The sequence below is a fragment of the Xenopus tropicalis genome, chromosome 1 (assembly GCF_000004195.4).
Source record: "Xenopus tropicalis strain Nigerian chromosome 1, UCB_Xtro_10.0, whole genome shotgun sequence".
NCBI lineage: Eukaryota > Metazoa > Chordata > Amphibia > Anura > Pipidae > Xenopus > Xenopus tropicalis.
Window position 1 is genome coordinate 140,146,315 of NC_030677.2, and position 18,400 is coordinate 140,164,714.

The 18,400-nt window shown below is 38.5% G+C and overlaps 1 protein-coding gene across 4 annotated transcripts; it reads right to left on the minus strand.

Annotated features, from left to right (window-relative positions):
• Window positions 1-558: 558 nt before the first annotated feature.
• Window positions 559-14,056, minus strand: rbm23 (RNA binding motif protein 23). Of its 4 annotated transcripts, none has more exons than XM_031891223.1 (14): window positions 13,921-14,054; window positions 11,696-11,795; window positions 9,555-9,643; window positions 7,497-7,538; window positions 6,721-6,870; window positions 6,400-6,459; window positions 5,418-5,535; window positions 5,179-5,331; window positions 4,783-4,920; window positions 3,562-3,627; window positions 3,275-3,479; window positions 2,703-2,792; window positions 2,543-2,624; window positions 559-2,460 (listed from the first exon to the last, which is right to left on the minus strand). In XM_031891223.1, the coding sequence occupies exons 2-14, from the start codon at window positions 11,759-11,761 to the stop codon at window positions 2,457-2,459; spliced, it is 1,263 nt and encodes a 420-aa protein (XP_031747083.1). In that variant the 5' UTR covers window positions 11,762-11,795; window positions 13,921-14,054; the 3' UTR covers window positions 559-2,456. The 4 variants fall into 4 exon arrangements, with proteins under 4 accessions (XP_031747083.1, XP_004910812.2, XP_031747088.1 ...); XM_004910755.4 differs by having other exon boundaries at window positions 7,497-7,541; window positions 13,921-14,052; XM_031891228.1 differs by lacking the exon at window positions 559-2,460 and having other exon boundaries at window positions 2,539-2,624; window positions 13,921-14,056.
• Between the last annotated feature and the right edge of the window lie 4,344 nt (window positions 14,057-18,400).

Consider the following 18,400-nt stretch of genomic DNA (forward strand, 5'->3'; position numbering starts at 1 on the left):
GTTTGTGTAGCACACACAAGGAACATAGTCAAACATGTTGGTACTATGCGCTTGTGTTTATGGGGGGGCTAGTCCACTGAGAAGCCCTCCCTCTGTATAATTAACTGCCCCTTGTCTCAAAGTTTGAGAAAGTTCTATACCAGACCACTGAAATATCATTAGCCAATAATTGCCCTATTTATAGTGTGAGAGTATCTTTATACTGGGCTTCATTAAACTTTCACCAGTAAAATTAAGTTTAATTGTAAAAATAATTGTAATTAAAATATAAACAACACTGATACAGGAAAGCAGGCAATTTTAAGGCATGAATTAGTGGTGGTTTGAAAGTGAAACTTGAGCAGGGCCCTTTGTAAACAAAATGGAACAAACCTCTGAAGGCTACTGCTTCTTATAGCCTTAATCTTGTAGCCATGCCACCACCTCCCCATCAACTGGAGATTAGCCAAAACACTGATGTTTAGGCAGAAATAAATATTTACTTTTACGTGAAAAAAAACAAAACAATAATAGGGATGCTAAGCAGCACTGGCTTAAAGAAAAGCTTAAACAAAAATGATCAAAAAGTCAGCAGTTAAACTGTAGTTTATTTTAAACTTTTCTGCTAAATTGAAAAAGAATGTCATTATAAAAGGAAAGAAAAACTGAACAAATGCTCCTTAGAACTGAAACCAACATATTGTACCTAGATTATTAAACTTACTTTACATTATAAGCAGTAGGAATACAATATATTCGAGACAAAGTCAAGATCACATTTTACAATATGTAATAAATGTACCTTAAAAGATAAATATACAGAAGACACTTCACAACATGGGGTAAGCTTCCCCTTTCCCTGTATTATCCTCACTCAGCTCAAAGTACTTTAAATGAAAAGTCATTGGTGCATCACAAGCCCAAGCTCCCATTTCACTTTTTACAGCAGGTACTGAATTTACAAAAAATATCAAAAACAAGAAGTATAAAAAAAAATCTAAAAATAAAATCTAAAATAGCTAAGGACAGCAGTGTGCCCACCCTTACCTGTCCTATCATGGCAAACACCACGTACTCTTTCTTCAACAGCCTGGTATTCCATTAAAAAAAAAAAAAAATAATAATTTTTCCCAGTGGCACAGATTTGGATATTGGAATTTGGAGAGCCATAAGCAACACTACATGTACCATGCATCTCTAATGTCACAGATCACATACCTAATTTTTTAGTAAATGAGTGGCAAAAAGTTTAGTCATTTTTAATTAGGGATGCACTGAATCACTTTTTTTCAGTACTTGGGCAAATTCCCGAATCCTTCTGTATAGATTCAGCCAAATACTGAACCGAATCTGAACCCTCACACCTGGTGGAAATTGGCAAGGAGTGAGCGGAAATTTTCAGGGATTATAGGAGTTTTGATTCAGTTTGGCCAGCCTCTTCGATTTGGGCTCTTGGATTCTAATCCTCTTTAAAATGGCTCGGATTAGGACAAATTCCAAATTTGGTGAATCCTTAAAGGGACAGTAACACCAAAAAAAGTGTATAAAAGTAATTACTATATAATGTAATGCTGCCCTGTACTGGTACAGCTGGTGTGTTTTCCTTAGAAAGACTACTATAGTTTATATAATAACGCTTCTGTGTAGCCATGGGGGCAGCCATTTACGGGAGAAAAGGCACAGGTTACTTAGCAGATAACAGATAAAAAAACCCATTATATTCTGCTATGTGCCTGTGCCTTTTCTCCTTTTTCCCAGCATCAATGGCTGCCCCCGTGTTGACATAGCAGCTCATTTATATAAACTATAGTAGCGTTTCTGTTGCAAACTTACCAGTTTTACCAGCGCAGGGCAACTGTACATTATATTTTAATTACTTTAAAACACTTTCATTTTTTGGTGTTACTGTTCCTTTAAGGCATTAACGCCCATTATCATAAAAGCACATCCAACAACAGTTTTATTGCCTCAGCTACTTTTGCTTTGCCATTCCAAAACAGCATAGTGACTAATAGTGACCATGCAATGCAACAAAATGCACTGAACAAGATGCATACTCACCATCAGCCCTCAACCAATCATTGCGTCAGCCCATAACCAACCATTATTTACAATCTTAACAGTTACTGGTTATGAGGCTGACAAAAGATGCAAAATTTACAGGAAAGACACAGAAAATTCAGGAATAACTGAAGAGTATAATGCAATAAGGCTTTAAATGGGAACATGTCCAGGACAGGCCATTCTGTAGTACCAAAACTTAAGCATTATCATTTACAACAGTAGCAAAGAAGAACCATCAAATCTGAACTACTCATATGGACTTTTAGAAAGAGTGCTCACTTATTTTAAGAAGCACTGCCTACAATACAGAATATACATTATCCCATGTAGAATGTAGTTTTCAAATCTGTGCAACTTGGGAGTATCCTTGGAGCAGAATGTTAAATGGATCTGAAGAAATGAAGGTCAACAAATTACCTGCAACAATAAATATGGGATTAAAAACCAAAACAATGATATGTATTTAGTTATATCCACGCATGGCAAAAGGGTGACTTACATGGCTTGATGATTGAAGAGATTTGAGAGTTGAAAGGACTGCGCAGAGATGGATTGTGCCAGATTGAGGGCTGGGCTAAGTGCTAATATGAAATATAAACTATTAGTATTTCAAGGAAGATCAAATACCATAATCACATTTCATTTCTCTTAAGCCTTACCTGTGAGTGTAGGGTTTAATGCAGTGAGCGGAATAGCTCCACCCAACTGCAGAGCAGCTTGGGCAGCAAGTGGAATTTGTAAGCCTGTCCCTAAAGAAAGAAAACATTGTGAAGGATCTTGAGAAGGATTAGTACTAGAATTTATTACAAAATAGAATTTAATAGTTCCCATGCCAACAGGAATGCCACGCTGGCCAGTACTAAAAACTGTCCTCCTGACAGCATGGCCCAAAGTACATGGCCAGTAGACAATATTCAATCAACTGCTCAGGACATCAAAATCATACTGCATGCAATCAGCATTATTGACTTGATGGGAGAAAGAGGTTCTAACCCCTGTTATATGCCTAAAATTCACAACAATAATACTTCTAGGAAAAAGTGTGAATCTCGATGGGTATTTGTGATTTTATTATTATGACCGTCATAAAGGCAATCTGATGACAGGCCTGCTTGCACTACTGCAAATTTAAACAAATACTCTTGGTGGATAAATACATACCTGTGGTTTAGGCTATATCAAGTTAAGAATTTACATAACAAACTGCAATCTACACTTAGTGAAAAACTACCTTCGGCCAGCTTAGTCATAAGCTGTAGGCGACCAGTTGCTCCCAGGTCAATGCCAGTACGCTCAAGTTCATCGCTATCTAAGAATGAAGCTTCCCCACCACCTTCTAAATGATCTGTCACGTGTCCAACTTTCATGGGTCGCCCTGCTAGTTCAAATCCATTCAACTGTTCTAGAGCACGCCGAGCACACTCCGCATCTGTAAACTGGGTAAAAATAAACACCTGACACTTTGCTCAAAGAGCACCACATAATTCAAACATTTCTGCAACTCAAAACACTTCTTACCGTTATGAACCCAAAGCCCTTGGATCTTCCAGTATCTGGTTCTTTCAAAAGCTGAATATTTTCTATCTGTAAAAAGAGGTGCACATAAACTGCAGTTTACAGAGGGTGGCAAGCAGAGTGCTTGTGTAATGTATACATGTATTTTTATTTATATAGCACTACTTATGTACACACCACTGTACAGCAGAACAGTAAATTCATACAGTATACAGTACAAAATAAATAGTAGATAAATGCAAAGCTGCTCACTAACCCACTTTAGCGTTGCTCCTATTCGCCTTGAAGCAGGTGCTTATTTTTGGCAAGTTTTGATTGCATAAAAACCTAATGTAGCCAAAACAGAGCTTTCTGTAGGCTGCCAGTCCACATTGAGGCTATCAAATAGCCAATCGTAGCTCTTACTTGGCACCCCTGGAAATTTTTCATGCTTGTTTTGCTCCCCTTCAGTTTTAAATTTAAACGTGACTGACAGGTATTTAAGGTTGGGGACCCCCGCACTAGAGTGTACTATGGGAAATGGATTACTTGTTCTATGCTCTGCAGTGTGCTTTGGGACCAGAGGGTCTGTGCAATGCTCTTCTGTTTGATGTAGGGTGCAGTTGCAGAGGCCATTTGCAATGCTCTGCATGTCCTGTGGGGAGACAACTGTGCAATGCTCTGCAGTGTGCTGTATGAACAGACTGCCTTTACAATGCTCTTAACGGACTACTGTGTAACCAGCAGTCAGCACCAGCTAACTATCTGAAACGCACAACGTTAGTTGTGCCAGTGCAGAGGTACTTACGGGCATAATTATTACTGTGTAAGCAAACATCTTCGGTGATATAGCCTACAACAACCACAGAACTTTGCTTTTTTTTTTTTTTTCTTTAACTTGTAGGTGATGTTCAAATCTAATTGCTGGTTGGTTGGTATGGGCAAGATAACTGGCGATGTTCACTTACACACTATAATAAATATTCCTCTTAGTGTTTATGGAAACAATAAGTTGGCGAATACACACAGCAACATGAGGACAACACCAAAAGTGCAAAAAGATACTAAACGGCAACAGTACAATTACCAATAACAACCTATTAGCAATGAATTTTAAACCAATTATTTTAAGCTCATAAAGGCCCAAAAAACACCTTTCTGCTTTACCCTTCATAAGACAGAAAATAAGGCAGGTTTTTAACAGGATACAGAAAAAATTATCAAAAGGTACATATAAATGCTTACTTTTCCAAATGGCTCAAATATGCCTCTCAGCATGTCCTCTGTAATATTGAAGTGTAGAGATCCCACATACAGACGCATGGGTCCAGGGTTCCCCCTCTGTAAATTGTTTGACATGGCTGCCAGGCGGTTCTTTTCTGCCTGCAATAGATATCAAGAGAAGATAATGACCTTTGCAGGTTGTGTCTTGAATTCCTTCACAGACATCTGTTTTAAAAACAGACAGCTACATGTATGATATAAAACAAGTATGAAGAAGGGAACCAGATATGCAGACCTGTGCTGACACTATAAAACTTTCCCTGTTGTAAAGAAAAATGTTATCTTGCACCATTATTAATTAGAATGATAAAATAAATAATAACAGATGTTAGTTAACATGTGGACCACTTTCCTTACCTGTGAAACTTGAACAATTATTGGAACACCCAATAACCTCTGTCCTGTTAATCCAATGGCCAGTGGCACAGACTGAATGTCACAAAACTCTACATATGCAATACCCTTTGACCTACGAGAGTTCCTATCTGAAATAATCCTCACATCTCGCACCTGGAACACAAGTTAAATGAGTGTACACAGGAATATGGTTGCCAGATACTTTAGAGGAGGAGTAGAAGAAAAAGAACTAATCATACTTTGCCAACAGCAGAGAAAAAGTCCTCTAGATCCCGTGATCTAATGCGAGCAGCTAGTTGCATGCAAAACACTGTACGTGCATCTCGTTCCTCTGGGGAAAGAATAGTCTCAGGTTCCCTGGAAATAGCAGAAATATGACATGGTAGTTCTAGATGGACACAGAAAGCTTTCTTGATCATTTTTAAGATTTACCATGCTATGTTACCACTACTAAAGCTAATTTAAAATGTATTCATTGTGCCAAACCAAAATTACAGCAACCAACAAAAAGATCAGTTGTCCTGGAGTTGCATCCCACCCTTTCCTGTATGCTCTGTTCTTGGCTACCCCACCCTTTAGTTCCTGCACAGCCAGTTAACATTCTGTAGAAACCAACGATCTCAACACCATCCATGCAACTGCCTAGGATTCAGCCATCCAATCATAAGTATTACATGGTAACTTGTCCAGGTCACCTCTTTAGGGCAATACCAAAGCAGATCTCTGCCAATTTGATCTCCTAGGTAGTGGATCAAATTAAACTGATAAAAAACAATAAGTTTAAAGAACACAATGCAATCTGCAGGACAGAAATAATTTAAATATAAAACTCTTTTTTTTTTTTTTTTTGCATTGCTCCCATTTGAAAGTATAAATTCATTGGGTTATTCATAACAAACAACATTTAAAATATCAACATTGTGCATCTACATCTCTGCAGTCATTGAGTTGTTTGTGGCAAGAGGAATGGATTTCAAGAAAAGTTGCAAGGTACCGCTTGTTTTAAAAGCTCTTATATACAAAATCCATTTTAATTAGTAATTGAAAGGTTATGATGAAAGTTTAAATAGGAAAGCCATGTGCACCTACTGAGAATAACCCCATCTCAAATTCAAACTTTTACTGTCCTTTAAAGTGTTTTTTACTGTCCTTCAAAATCTTAAATGGATTAGTGTTTAATGTTTTCTGTTAACACTAATTCAACACACAAAGCAAAACTACCTTGGGGGAGTCTTCTGTTTGTGTTGTGGACTGCGGCTCCTACTACGGGTGTAACGCCGTCTTTAAAAAAAAAAAAAAAAAAAAAATGAAAATTACATCAGATATGTGCAGAACTGTTAACAGATTTTAAAAATAATAGCAGCTGTGCCACACACAAAGTTATTACAGCATGAAAGCTATTTTAAAGTTGTGTTCTGCAAGTTAATAGATGAACAATAATATGTTATTACTGCTGCTAAAACTGCATTCATTACAAGTATTTAAATGTCTTCTTGATGTGAGTTATTTTGGGCCCAATTGCTATTCAACAGTGAAAGTTACCCAGAATTGTGGTGCCGTGAGTGCTCATCTCTGCGCCTATCATGGCTCCGTGAACTACGGCGCCTACTCCGACTTCTGCGCCTATGGTCATGGCTGCGATGACGATCTCTACTGCTTCTGCGCTTGTGGCGGTCCCTACTTCGGCTGCGACTTAGGGCAGATTAACAACAACAAAATGATTTTAAATAATTACAGAACAGAGATCACTATTGAACTGTGAATGTAAAAGCATAGAACAAATTTAAAAGTGACTAAACACTTCTAAAAAACTTTAATATTTTTCTCAACTTCAGAGTTTAAATTTTCAAAGATGGCCATTGTGTTGGTTAACAACGGCAGATTTATCAATTAGGGCACAATGCAGAAAGACCTCTCCCACTCCTGACCTAAGACAGAGTATGGCACAAACAGGTAGGCAGAGTATGGCAAAGGCAAAGTAAGGCAGGAGAGAGCAAAACCTATCTGGGTTTAACAGGTGTGAACAATACAGAGGCTTGCATCCTGAATCTGAGGTGTGAACAATGCAGGAGGCCAGTTGATCTCAGTTCTTGTACCATTTAAAGCTTACATAAAGGTAAGCAGTCATAGGCACCAGTTGGACAGCACTGTACTATATCAATGAAAACAGAGACAATTATGAAATATACTAATGCTTATAATTCAACACACCCCTGCTGAAAGCATTTTTAATATCGGTAAACAAAAAGCATTATAAGGCACACATGCAGCATGTTTTTGCTTCAGATGCAGGCTATGCTGTTTGTGTGTTAACATACCTTCTTTTGCGATCACGGCTTTGGCTGCGACACCTTTTCTTACTGCTAGAAGGAAGGAAGATCGAATAATATTTAGACAAATGTGTACAAGTTTGGGAATTTATTTAAAAATCTTGACAACTGCTCGATTACAACCTGCTTCAAAGTAGAAATAAACCTTAAAAACAACATGGCTAGAAATGCCATATTTTATATACTGAGCTTAATGTATCAGGAACTCACCACATGAGGAGGCTCAGGTGCACTGACCTGAAACTCCAGCTAGGGGAGCATGATGTAGTTAGCCATTAGCCCATACATGTCAAACACAAGGCCCGCGGGCCAAATCCGGCCCGCCAGGCCTTGCAATGTGGCACGCACCGCGCTGTCATCACTGCACGCACGCGCAACCTTATAGTAGTGCCTGTTGCCGCGGCATAAGAGAGAAGGAGCCGCCGACATCACTGGTCTGTTGGGGGTACTTTCTGTGGGGGCTGTGTGTGCGGGCTGGCTACTGTCTATGGGGGGTACTGTGTATGATGAGGCAATTGGGGGTACTTATTTTTGGGGGCACTGTTTATGGGGGCAATTGGGGGTACTTTGTGTGGGGGCTACTGTCTATGGGGGGTACTGTGTATGAGGCAATTGGGGGCACTGTGTGTGGGGGCTACTGTCTATGGGGGGTACTGTGTATGAGGCAATTGGGGGCACTGTGTGTGGGGGCTACTGTCTATGGGGGGTACTGCGTATGAGGCAATTGGGGCACTTTGTGTGGGGGCTACTGTCTATGGCGGGTACTGTGTATGAGGCAATTGGGGGCACTTTGTGTGGGGGCTACTGTCTATGGAGGGTACTGTTTATGGGGGCAATTGGGGGCACTGTTTATGGGGGCAATTGGGAGTACTTTGTATGGGGGTTCAGTAAACCATTCGGCCCGCGATTTAGGCTGGATTTTAGATTTTGGCCCCTTCTCTGATTGAGTTCGACACCCCTGCATTAGCCTATGACTAAGTGTTACTACAACACAAAACATGTAAGGCTACCTCCTTCTCAACCTTAATACATTTCTACTTTGATTTTTACAAGCCTGTTGTTTGGAGGACTGCTTGTTGAGTGCCTGCTCTCACACATATGGCTGCATAGCATTTCTTCTCTACTTCCCTGTTAAGCTTTAGCTTTCCTTTAATCATTACAGTATCACTAATGGACTATCTTAATAATATTAAGTGTTACATTTCATTATAATTAAGATCTTTGAAATGTGGTTAACATAATTAAACTCAAAAGAACAAGTTCTTGGGTGGAAGCCACAAGTCCTTGGGTGAAAAATATAAAGAGAAGTAAATAATATTTTATGGTTATTTGTAGATGCTTGGAGATATTATATGCCTTTTTTATCAGGACTTTTTTTGTTAATTGGACCTTTTTTTCAGATTGTGCCAAATAAATCTGTCACACAGTCAGCAGCACCAAAAATGTATATGAGACGTACTTTACATAGTTTAAAGGAACAGTAACACTAAAAAATAAAAATGTTTTAAAATAATTAAAATATAATGTACTGTTGCCCTGCACTGGTAAAAGTTGTGTGTTTGCTTCAGAAAGACTTCTGTAGTTAACAGAAATAGCTGTTGTGTTGCCATGGGGGCAGCCATTTAAATTGAAAAAAGGAGAAAAGGCACAGGTTACATAAGAAGATAACAGATAACTGCGTAGAATACAATGGGAATCTATGCTACTTATCTGTTATCTGCTTAGTAACCTGTGCCTTTTCTCCTTTTTTCAATTTAAATGGCTGCCCCCATGGCTACACAGCAGGGTATTTATATAAACTGTAGTAGTGTTTATGAAGCAAACACACAACTTTTACCAGTGCAGGGCAATAGTACATTATATATTAATTATTTTTATACACTTTCATTTTTTGGTGTTACTGTTCCTTTAATCAACAATCGATGTCTAAATCAACAGGAAAAAATGTGTATTCGTTTTTGACTTGTGCTTTTTAAGGTTTATCCTTAAATCGGGTATCACTTCTAATTGATTAGGTTATTTTTAAATATTCTTCAGTTCATTCACCTGCTGCTATGGTGATGGTGTTCACTGTTGCCAGTTCTATTGCTGCTGCTCTCCTGTTCTTTTTTCGTCTCCTTGGTTGGACTTTCCTCCTGTTCAGCCCGACAAAAAAAATGTCATGCCGACACAAGCAGAGCACCAGGACCACAGGATACAAGAAATGTGGGGAGGTAGAGGAAGTGAAGGAAACAGCAGAAAAAGACAGATAAAAGAACATGCAGTTAGCAGTATATTTTGAAAAACACTTGCTGCTGTTCAGAGATGAGCAGGATTTTCCAGCCAATGATATTTTTTCCCAAAATCAAGGAGTCTGCATACCTTAATGAGCTACCTGGCACACTGGCGACCCTATATGAGAGATAAACACAAGGCAGATCTATAATGCGTACCTCCCATTAAACACCTTACCTGTGTGGTAGAGGCTGATATATTTATTAGTTATATGGGTATGCTATGTCCCCACCATGACGTTTCGCACTCCTGGGCCTGGAGCAAACATACAGAGGGCACATTGCTTTACCACAAAGTAATCAGGCATAAATGTATAGTCAAAAAATAAAGTAGTCATAATCCACAGAGGAGTACATATGCATATGTTTTGGCACCAGGTGCTAAGGCTGTGGAGTATCTGCTGTTTACAATATAGTCCATAAATATAGACCACATATGAACAAGAAAAAAAAACATGAACATTGTAAGATGGACTCTACTGGAATGTACAGTCAAATACTCCTGTAAAGTACATTTACCATCTTTGGACTGTTATCAGCCACAACGCAAGGGCACTACTTTATACCCAAGGCTAAGAGGGTAATCTAGTCAAAGCCACTAAACTGCTGTACAAAGAATTATTATTATTATATATTATATTATTATTATTTCCCTACTTCTATGTAATATGTAAATAATTCAGGCATTATCGCTGCAGATTAATGTCCTCACTTTGTCACATAAATGTCAGATTAAACTGCAATTTGGCCTCATGGCAAGTATGCATTTAGTCTGTCAGGGCTATAAATGTTATTGAATAATGTCTCAAATCAGCATTTATCAATAACATACACCCATGCCAATTAGTACATGAATAAGACTAGTTGCCACAATGGGAGAAAGGACCCATCAGATACTCATTTCCTGTTTGGACCAACCAATCATATACATGCAATTAGGTGGGGTCTTGCCAAACAAAATGTGATCCGATATGGCAGTGATCCCCAATTAGTGTTTTGTGAAACTAAAGCACCCAAACACTGCTGTGCATTGTAATTCCACAACAACTGCTGTGCTGTAGCCTGCCTTTCACTGCATTATAATATATTTTTACAGCCAAAATTTAAAAAAAGCCTACTGGTTTATTTGAAACATGACAACAGGGTTTTTCTGTTTTATGGTTTCAGGATCCATTGTGACGCTATTTACTAGTCCCAAAATAACATGCACCCTTGGGATAGAGAATGTCAAGTAAAAGACATTATGTAGCTAGACCCTCTCTCTTTTATGTGTAAATTTACCATTAAGCCTAGCACATGGTGCACTCAGTAAATGGTACTATCCCACCCCATTACTCCCATACAGATCTTTGCTTTGGTCTTGTAGTCTTGTCTCCAACCAGTTTCAAGGCCCTTCCTTGGAAGAGCAGGGCAAAGAGCACTAGGTTCTATGAAGAGAAAGGGAGCAGTGTGTTATTGTGCGTTACAGGTCTGTTTACAGCAAACAGATGAATGCCGAACATCAGTGCTGATCTCTACAAATCCACTAACCACAAAACATAGATATAAGTCTATGGGAGACATTAAAAAATGTAATACTCCAAGTTGTGTTACAGTTGAATGAATTTTGACTTCAATTATGAAATCATCAATGGTTGGCTTCACACAGCCCAATAGCATCAAGAAGCTTTTACAGCCAGAAAGTTTGGATTCTACTTTCACTAGGAAAAGTGTTATTACCGTCAATGGACTGGAGTAGGGAGTTGACGTTTTTTTGGAGGAGAAAAACATATGTTGCTTAAAAAAAAAATTTTTTTTAAAAAGATTACTGGTCTAAAGATTTTAAAAAAAGGGGAATCCACTTTGAAAGAAAACATTCCAATGTGCAAAAAAATAGACCCATAAACATATATATCCCACTGCGTAGTAACATACCTCTTTGTTTTTGTAAGGAGCTTCCAGCATTGCTTCTATTACAATATCAAAATCATCTGAAGCCATGACTGAGCAATGTTCTTAAAGACAACCAAATGCCCTGCGAAGACAGAAAAAAATACATGCCCTGTGTTTAAGCAAAAAGTTATTCAATTATACTGTAGGGCCTACTGTGCGGTCTATGGTCACTTTTGCTAAATGCCAATATTTGGACATCGTCATCACCATCACCCCACAGGCAACATGAAGGTCACAAATGGGAATGCATGTATGGACAAACCTTGAGGACATCACTTGGGGGGAAAAAAACACAAATGACAAAAAGTAAATACATTAAAATGTACAGACATCAATTTAAAAAATAATGAAACATGCTATCATATATTTTTAATACACTTAAGATATGGAGATCCAAATTACATAAAGACCCCTTATCCTGAAACCCCAGGTCCCAAGCATTCTTAATAACAGTTCCCATATCTGTACAGCACTATCACATACCACAGCTCTTTACAGCTTATATACACTGTTCCCATCAGTCCCTGCTCCAGTGGACATTACAGTCTAAAGGTGGCCATACACGGGCCGACTATAGCTGCTGATATGGGTCCCTTGGACCGATTCGGCAGCTAATCGGCCCGTGTATGGGGAGAGCAGAGCGGCCTGGCCGACCGATATCTGGCCTGAAATTGGCCAGATCTCGATCGGCCAGGTTAGAAAATCTCGTCGGATCGGGGACCGCATCGGCTCGTTGATGCGGTCCCCGATCCGACTGCCCCATTGCCGCCCACATAATCCGATCGTTTGGCCCCAGGGCCAAACGATCGGATTATTATTTTTTTTACCTAAATGGTCCCCGATATCGCCCACCCGTAGGTGGGGATATCGGGGGAAGATCCGCTCGCTTGGCGACATCGCCAAGCGAGCGGATCTGCTCGTGTATGGCCACCTTAAGATCCCTGTCACATACTAAAGGTCAATTGTTGTCACAAATCAATTAATCAGTACCCAGAGGAATCACACAAAACCACAGGAGAACTTGCAGATAATATGCAAAATCAAACTCTCCAAAGCAGCAATTTTAATCTGTTAACATTGATTGAGTCCGAATTGGAAAAATTCATATTTTTTCTAAGTTATAGAACTTTACGTAATTTCCACTATATTTTTGTTAAATTACGCAACTTTTTCATGCTTTGAGAAAAAAAGCCCAACAAAATCGTATTGTCGCGCCGACTACGAAAGTTTCGGAATTCATTCAAGCTTCAGTATTGTGACTATCTTTTGGCCAGGGTGGAGCTGCAGAGTGCCATTGAGTCCTATGCGAGGCTTCCAAAATCATACACTAAAGGTTCAAAGTCAGAAAGGTTTTTGTGCCGTTTACGATTGTTTGGATACAAAAATTTTGTAACTTTCGGATCACAGCAGGACACAAATTTTCGCACAATTAACGCACATCAGAAATTATCACGGTTAGTCCAAATTTTTTTCCAATCATGCTTTTAATTGGCAAAAATTCATACTTTAATAAATGTGCCCCATAGTGTGTTATATATTAAGGAGCCAGGGGAAGTCATGACAAAATCAAAGAGACTTGGTTTAAAACCAAAGTCTAAAAAAAAAAAAAAAAAGTACTACAGGTATGGGATCCCTTATCCGGAAGCCCATTATCCAGAAAGTTCCAAATTACGGAAAGGCCATCTCCCATAGACTCCATTATAAGCAAATAATTCTAATTTATAAAAATGATTTCCTTTTTTTTCTGTAATAATAAAACAGAACCTTGTACTTGATCCCAACTAAGATATAATTAATCCTTATTGGAGGCTAAACAAACCTTATTCAATATTGAAATAATTTTTAGCAGACAAGTTATGGAGATCCAAATTACAGAAAGACCCCTTAATTTAGAAAACCCCAGGTCCTGAGCATTCTGGATTACAGGTCCCATACCTGTATAAGATAATATAATGGCTGCAAGACAGTAAGAGGACAGAAAGTTGATGCATGTTTGGCACTAGGAGATAAAAAGGAGCCCAGAACTGCATTCTCTTTCATCACGCAAACACAATTTTTGGGTGCAGTTCCCCCTAAAGAAGGCCTGCATATATGCAACCTTAGGAGGAACGGCGAGTGCTTGCATTTTCTTTCCCCTACACAGCTTTTATTCTGCCGAACAGTCCCACGTTTCCTAGCACAGCACGCAGTATCTGACCGCTACTTACAACAAAACTGTTAGCTGCAATGCTCCTAGCCTCCTCTCTTCCAGAAAATTCCAATACCGCAATTCTATTCAAGCGAGACGTCCCGACTACACGGAAGCGCACTGACGCATTACGTACGGCCTTTGTGGGAGTGACGAACCGGCGTAACACAGCGTTATACTGTGGGAGTACAGCTGCGAGTCGGTCGCGTTAGCTTTAAATCTTTTTTTCTTGGTTTCTTGCAGTACTTGCTGCCATTAGGGCATTGTTTTACCCAATTTGACCAAAAAGAGAGGTTTTGTGCAAACTAAAGCCTTATGAAATTGTCATCATTCTTTTTTTTTTTGTTTAGTCTACGTGTATTGAATAGTCAGTTGTACTAACATACAGACAGGTATGCGTTATGAAGCCAGCCTTATATTATAGCTCAATCACAGGCAGTGGTCAGTGACTCACAGATCAATACTTCAGATAACCAAAAATAAATGAAAGCAGATACTGAGTCATGTTAAACAAAAGAAATTAATAACATAAATAAGCTGCTCATAACAATATAAAGTTTGCATATACACCTAATCTATGCTCGAATTTTCATTATTTCTGGGCATACCAGCCAAATATGTTGCGTTTCCCACCTAAGCAGATTCTTGGTATTTGTTACTAGTAGAACACTTTGGGGGAGATTTATCAATTTTGAGTTTGACATTTTTTTTTGCACTAAAAAAACATGAATTCCAATTATGTTTCAAAAACGTAAATGTCTGGTATTTATTAAGTGCAAAAAACTTGAAAACTCAAAAGCTAAAAATCTAAAAGCTTGCGAGTTTCTTTAGAAGTCAAAGGGAGTTGTGACAGGCAAAGTGAAGCCATATTTTCACATGAGTGAGTTTTGAGTCTTTTGAATTTGTAAACTAGTAAAATTCGAGGTATTCTAGTTTTTTTTTTATTCTAAAATTTTTCCTTATTAATAAATAGGCCAGCATTCAATATGCAAGTACATTTGATTTAGAAAAAAAACTCAAATTCACAAACTCAAAAATTGATAAATAAGCCTGTTTATGTTTATTTTTACCATTTTACTTTACTCTGAGAGTTTAGTATTTCATTCTGATTCCCGGTTAAACACATAGAAAAGTGTTTTTTAATCTTTACAATCCAAAGTAATCTTGTTTAAATAGATAGGCCATGTGTCATGGGAATTTCTAGGGCACACCCTTGGATGTTGATATGATAAATACCTTCATTTAGCATCTTTATGTTGTCATTCACATAACGTTGTACTTGTAGGTACATCCTTTCATGTTAAGTAGACCACAATTCTTATATCCTTTACTGCTAGGGATTTTGGGTCACTCAGAAATTAGGAAGTGTCTAAAATGCAAGTTCCTGGGTCCAGCTGGCTCGCAGTCAGCATTTAGTATCCTTGGTATGTAGTCTACATTTGTTTCTACTTGGAGTTTAAATTCAGTTCCTGTCTACTGTATGTACAGCCTATGATTTTCCCATTTAAATAATTAATAATTAAAATAAGCCTGTCTGCAATAGGGACCATCAATGATGTTACCAGTTGGGCCCGAACGGCTTCCTTCACAGCCTTATTTGAGTATATTTAAGTGTTCTCATTTGTGCTTAAAGAACTAAAGCTTAACTGAAGACGTAGTACATTATGTTCCTTTAGCAGGGAAGGTCTGTGCCCCCAAAGATGCCCCAGTATCTCCCCATCTTCTTTTCTGCTGATTCCCTGCACATGCTCTGTGCTGCTGTCAGTTACTGAGCTTAGGGACCCGCTCACAATATACGGCTGATTAGTAATTACAACAGATAATTACTACATGGCAGCTCAGAAACCAGAGCAATTAGCATCTGAATGTAATAATCAGCCCTGTATCATCAGATTATATTACAGGTCAACCTCTTTTCCTGCTTGATAATTTGCTACAACCCCTAAGCTTCCCAACAGCTGCTTAGCACACACTGAGAATGTGAGTGTTCCAAGATAGGGAAACCCTGTAACAAGTCCTGGATCATTGCTGCTATTGAGATGCTGAAACTTAATGCTAGTGCAGTTAGTATATCAAATGTGGCATTTTAAGCCATATTCATTTTTAGGGTTTAGTTCTCCTTTAAACATTTAAGGTATTTTATTAAAAATACTTAAAAAAATTCTAATTTGGAGCTTTCTTGATAATGGGTTTCCAGATAACAAGATCCTACACCTGTATAGCTTAGACTTAGAGACTAAGCATGGAACCAAGGGATCCCTTTTATGCTGATTTACAGCTCAGCCCATTTCACTAACATGGAGAGGATTTGGTTTTTAAGGTCACCAAAATGCTGAATATATTATTTATGTAATTATTCATACTGTAACAAGGGGGTCTTGTTAATTTTGTTGTATGGGGCCCAGTCATTTCTTATGGCAGCCCTGCGCCTTTGTAATATACCCAAACCCTGACACCAAAACATAGCACTTAGTCAGGGGAAGTGGAAAGCTATAACTTGCAAATAACCTGTTCATCTCTGTGCTACTTAAGCCACATCTTTTCTCACAAGGTATATAAGCCATGAGTGAGACTTAAAGCTATATTCCCTTGCAAATTCTCCCACTAGGCAGTAACACTGGTCTTGTCCCTTAGGGGCATATTTAATACAATGTGTATAATAATGTCACCAATGATGTTGCCTATAGCAACTAACCAGATCTTTTGATTTGTTTTCTACCTTGTAGGTGACTGTCAAATTCTAAACTCAAGCTAATAGTAGTAGGTGGAGCAGAAACAAAATGAGTCTTGGAAGCCCTGGCCAGCAATAGCTGAGTGCCCTTACTGATATTTGGTAGTAATGTAGCTCCTTGGTGTAATATTGTGGGTTGTGGGCATAGGGATTTTTTTTTTTTTTTTTTTTTTTAAATGCTGTAGTTTCTAATTCTTTGTAAATGGGATCCTAAATTAAATTTCACTTTAATACACAGTGTGGTGCCTAATGTATGGTTGGGTTGGAGACCAGTAACATCAAAAATGAAAAGTTTACTCTGCAATGATGTACTTTCTCCATAAGAAACCTGATTTGGTTAGGCATGTTGGAATGCAAACTTGTTTTTGACACAATTATATAAAATATAGGGAGGATTGTATGCAGAAATAAAACCCAGATGCATATAAATCAGCTCAGAATATTTTGTGAAAAAAGTACAGCCCTCTCATATAGGAAGTCTATTTCTTTTCTACTTTTATGTTTGACTGCCCCTACCTGCAGGTAAAAAAAATAAGTTATTACAGGAAACTGACAATTGCTGTATACTTTCAAGAGAAAATAGACACCATAAGGAATTAAATGCCATCTGTTAGGGTACTATCTCTTAGGCTGATGTCAGATGTGGTGTAGGGCATATTTTTTCGGCAAACGGAAAAACACTTGCCGAAGACGCCTCGCTACTGTAAAAATCACCTACCTTGTGTCTGCACCCTAATAAATGAAATTCACTCGGGTGCAGGCACATGTAGTAGAAATAAGCATAAAAACGCGAGACTTTGCATTCTTTCAAGTTTTTATGCATATTTCGGCTACATGTGCACCCGAGCGTATCTCATTCCAGTGCAGGCATGGGTAGGACACATTTACAGTAGCGGGGCGTATTTTCAGCAAGTGTTTTTCCGCTTGCCGAAAAAATACGCCCTACACGTCTGACATCAGCCTTACCTTTGCTATCCTATATAAATGCAGTTCTATAAAATGCAGTTTGCAACCACTTAACCTACTCTCTCTGTACTAACTCTCTAATCAACCCACGTCAACCTGGTTTCCAGCCGCTGCATTCATCTAACAGCACAAACCAAAGTCTCCAAAGACCTTCTGAAGACAGTTCTCTGTATGAACATTCTCAAACATCTGTGCTGCTTTTGATAGAATGGACATTGTTCTCTCCCTTGGCATACAGGGTTCAGCACTCTCCTGGATCTTGTCATACTTCTCTAACCCCTCCTTCTCTGTTGCTTTCTCAGGTAAAACTTCCTCACCACTTGAAGTATTAGGGTCCCTCAAGGCTCTTTTCTTGGATCACTTCTCACTGTATCTCTGGGTCAGCTAATCAGCACCTCTGGCTTTTAATATCATCTATATGCTGATGATACACAAATCTAACTCTTGTCTTGATCTCTCTAATGAGCTTTCTTCTGAACAATCCTACAGTTTTAAATGTTCCTTTAAAACTCCCCTTTAACATAAACATTACATATGTACCTGCTAACCAAAAAGATATGGGATAGCATATTAACTTCTGCAGATTTATGATCTCCTCACTAATAGTGTCATAACACTCAATATTTTCCCAACATATACTTTAATATCATGTGTATCATGTATTGATTGTAAGTCTGCAGGCAGGCCCTCATTATCTAATGTGTTTCTAAATTATGTACATCGTTGTGAAAAATGTTGGTGCTTTTTAAATAAATGTTGTAATATTAATAGCCTGGTGTAATATTTCCCTTCTCCTTCCAAG

Excerpts from the sequence above, each read along its gene's own strand:
- rbm23 (XM_004910755.4), bottom strand. The coding sequence starts at position 11,761 with ATGGCTTCAGATGATTTTGATATTGTAATAGAAGCAATGCTGGAAGCT. Across the intron at positions 5,332-5,417 it reads TTTTCTCTGCTGTTGGCAAA|GTGCGAGATGTGAGGATTAT; the intron begins GTATGATTAGTT and ends CTTGTGTTCCAG. Across the intron at positions 2,625-2,702 it reads ATTAAACCCTACACTCACAG|CACTTAGCCCAGCCCTCAAT; the intron begins GTAAGGCTTAAG and ends ATTTCATATTAG.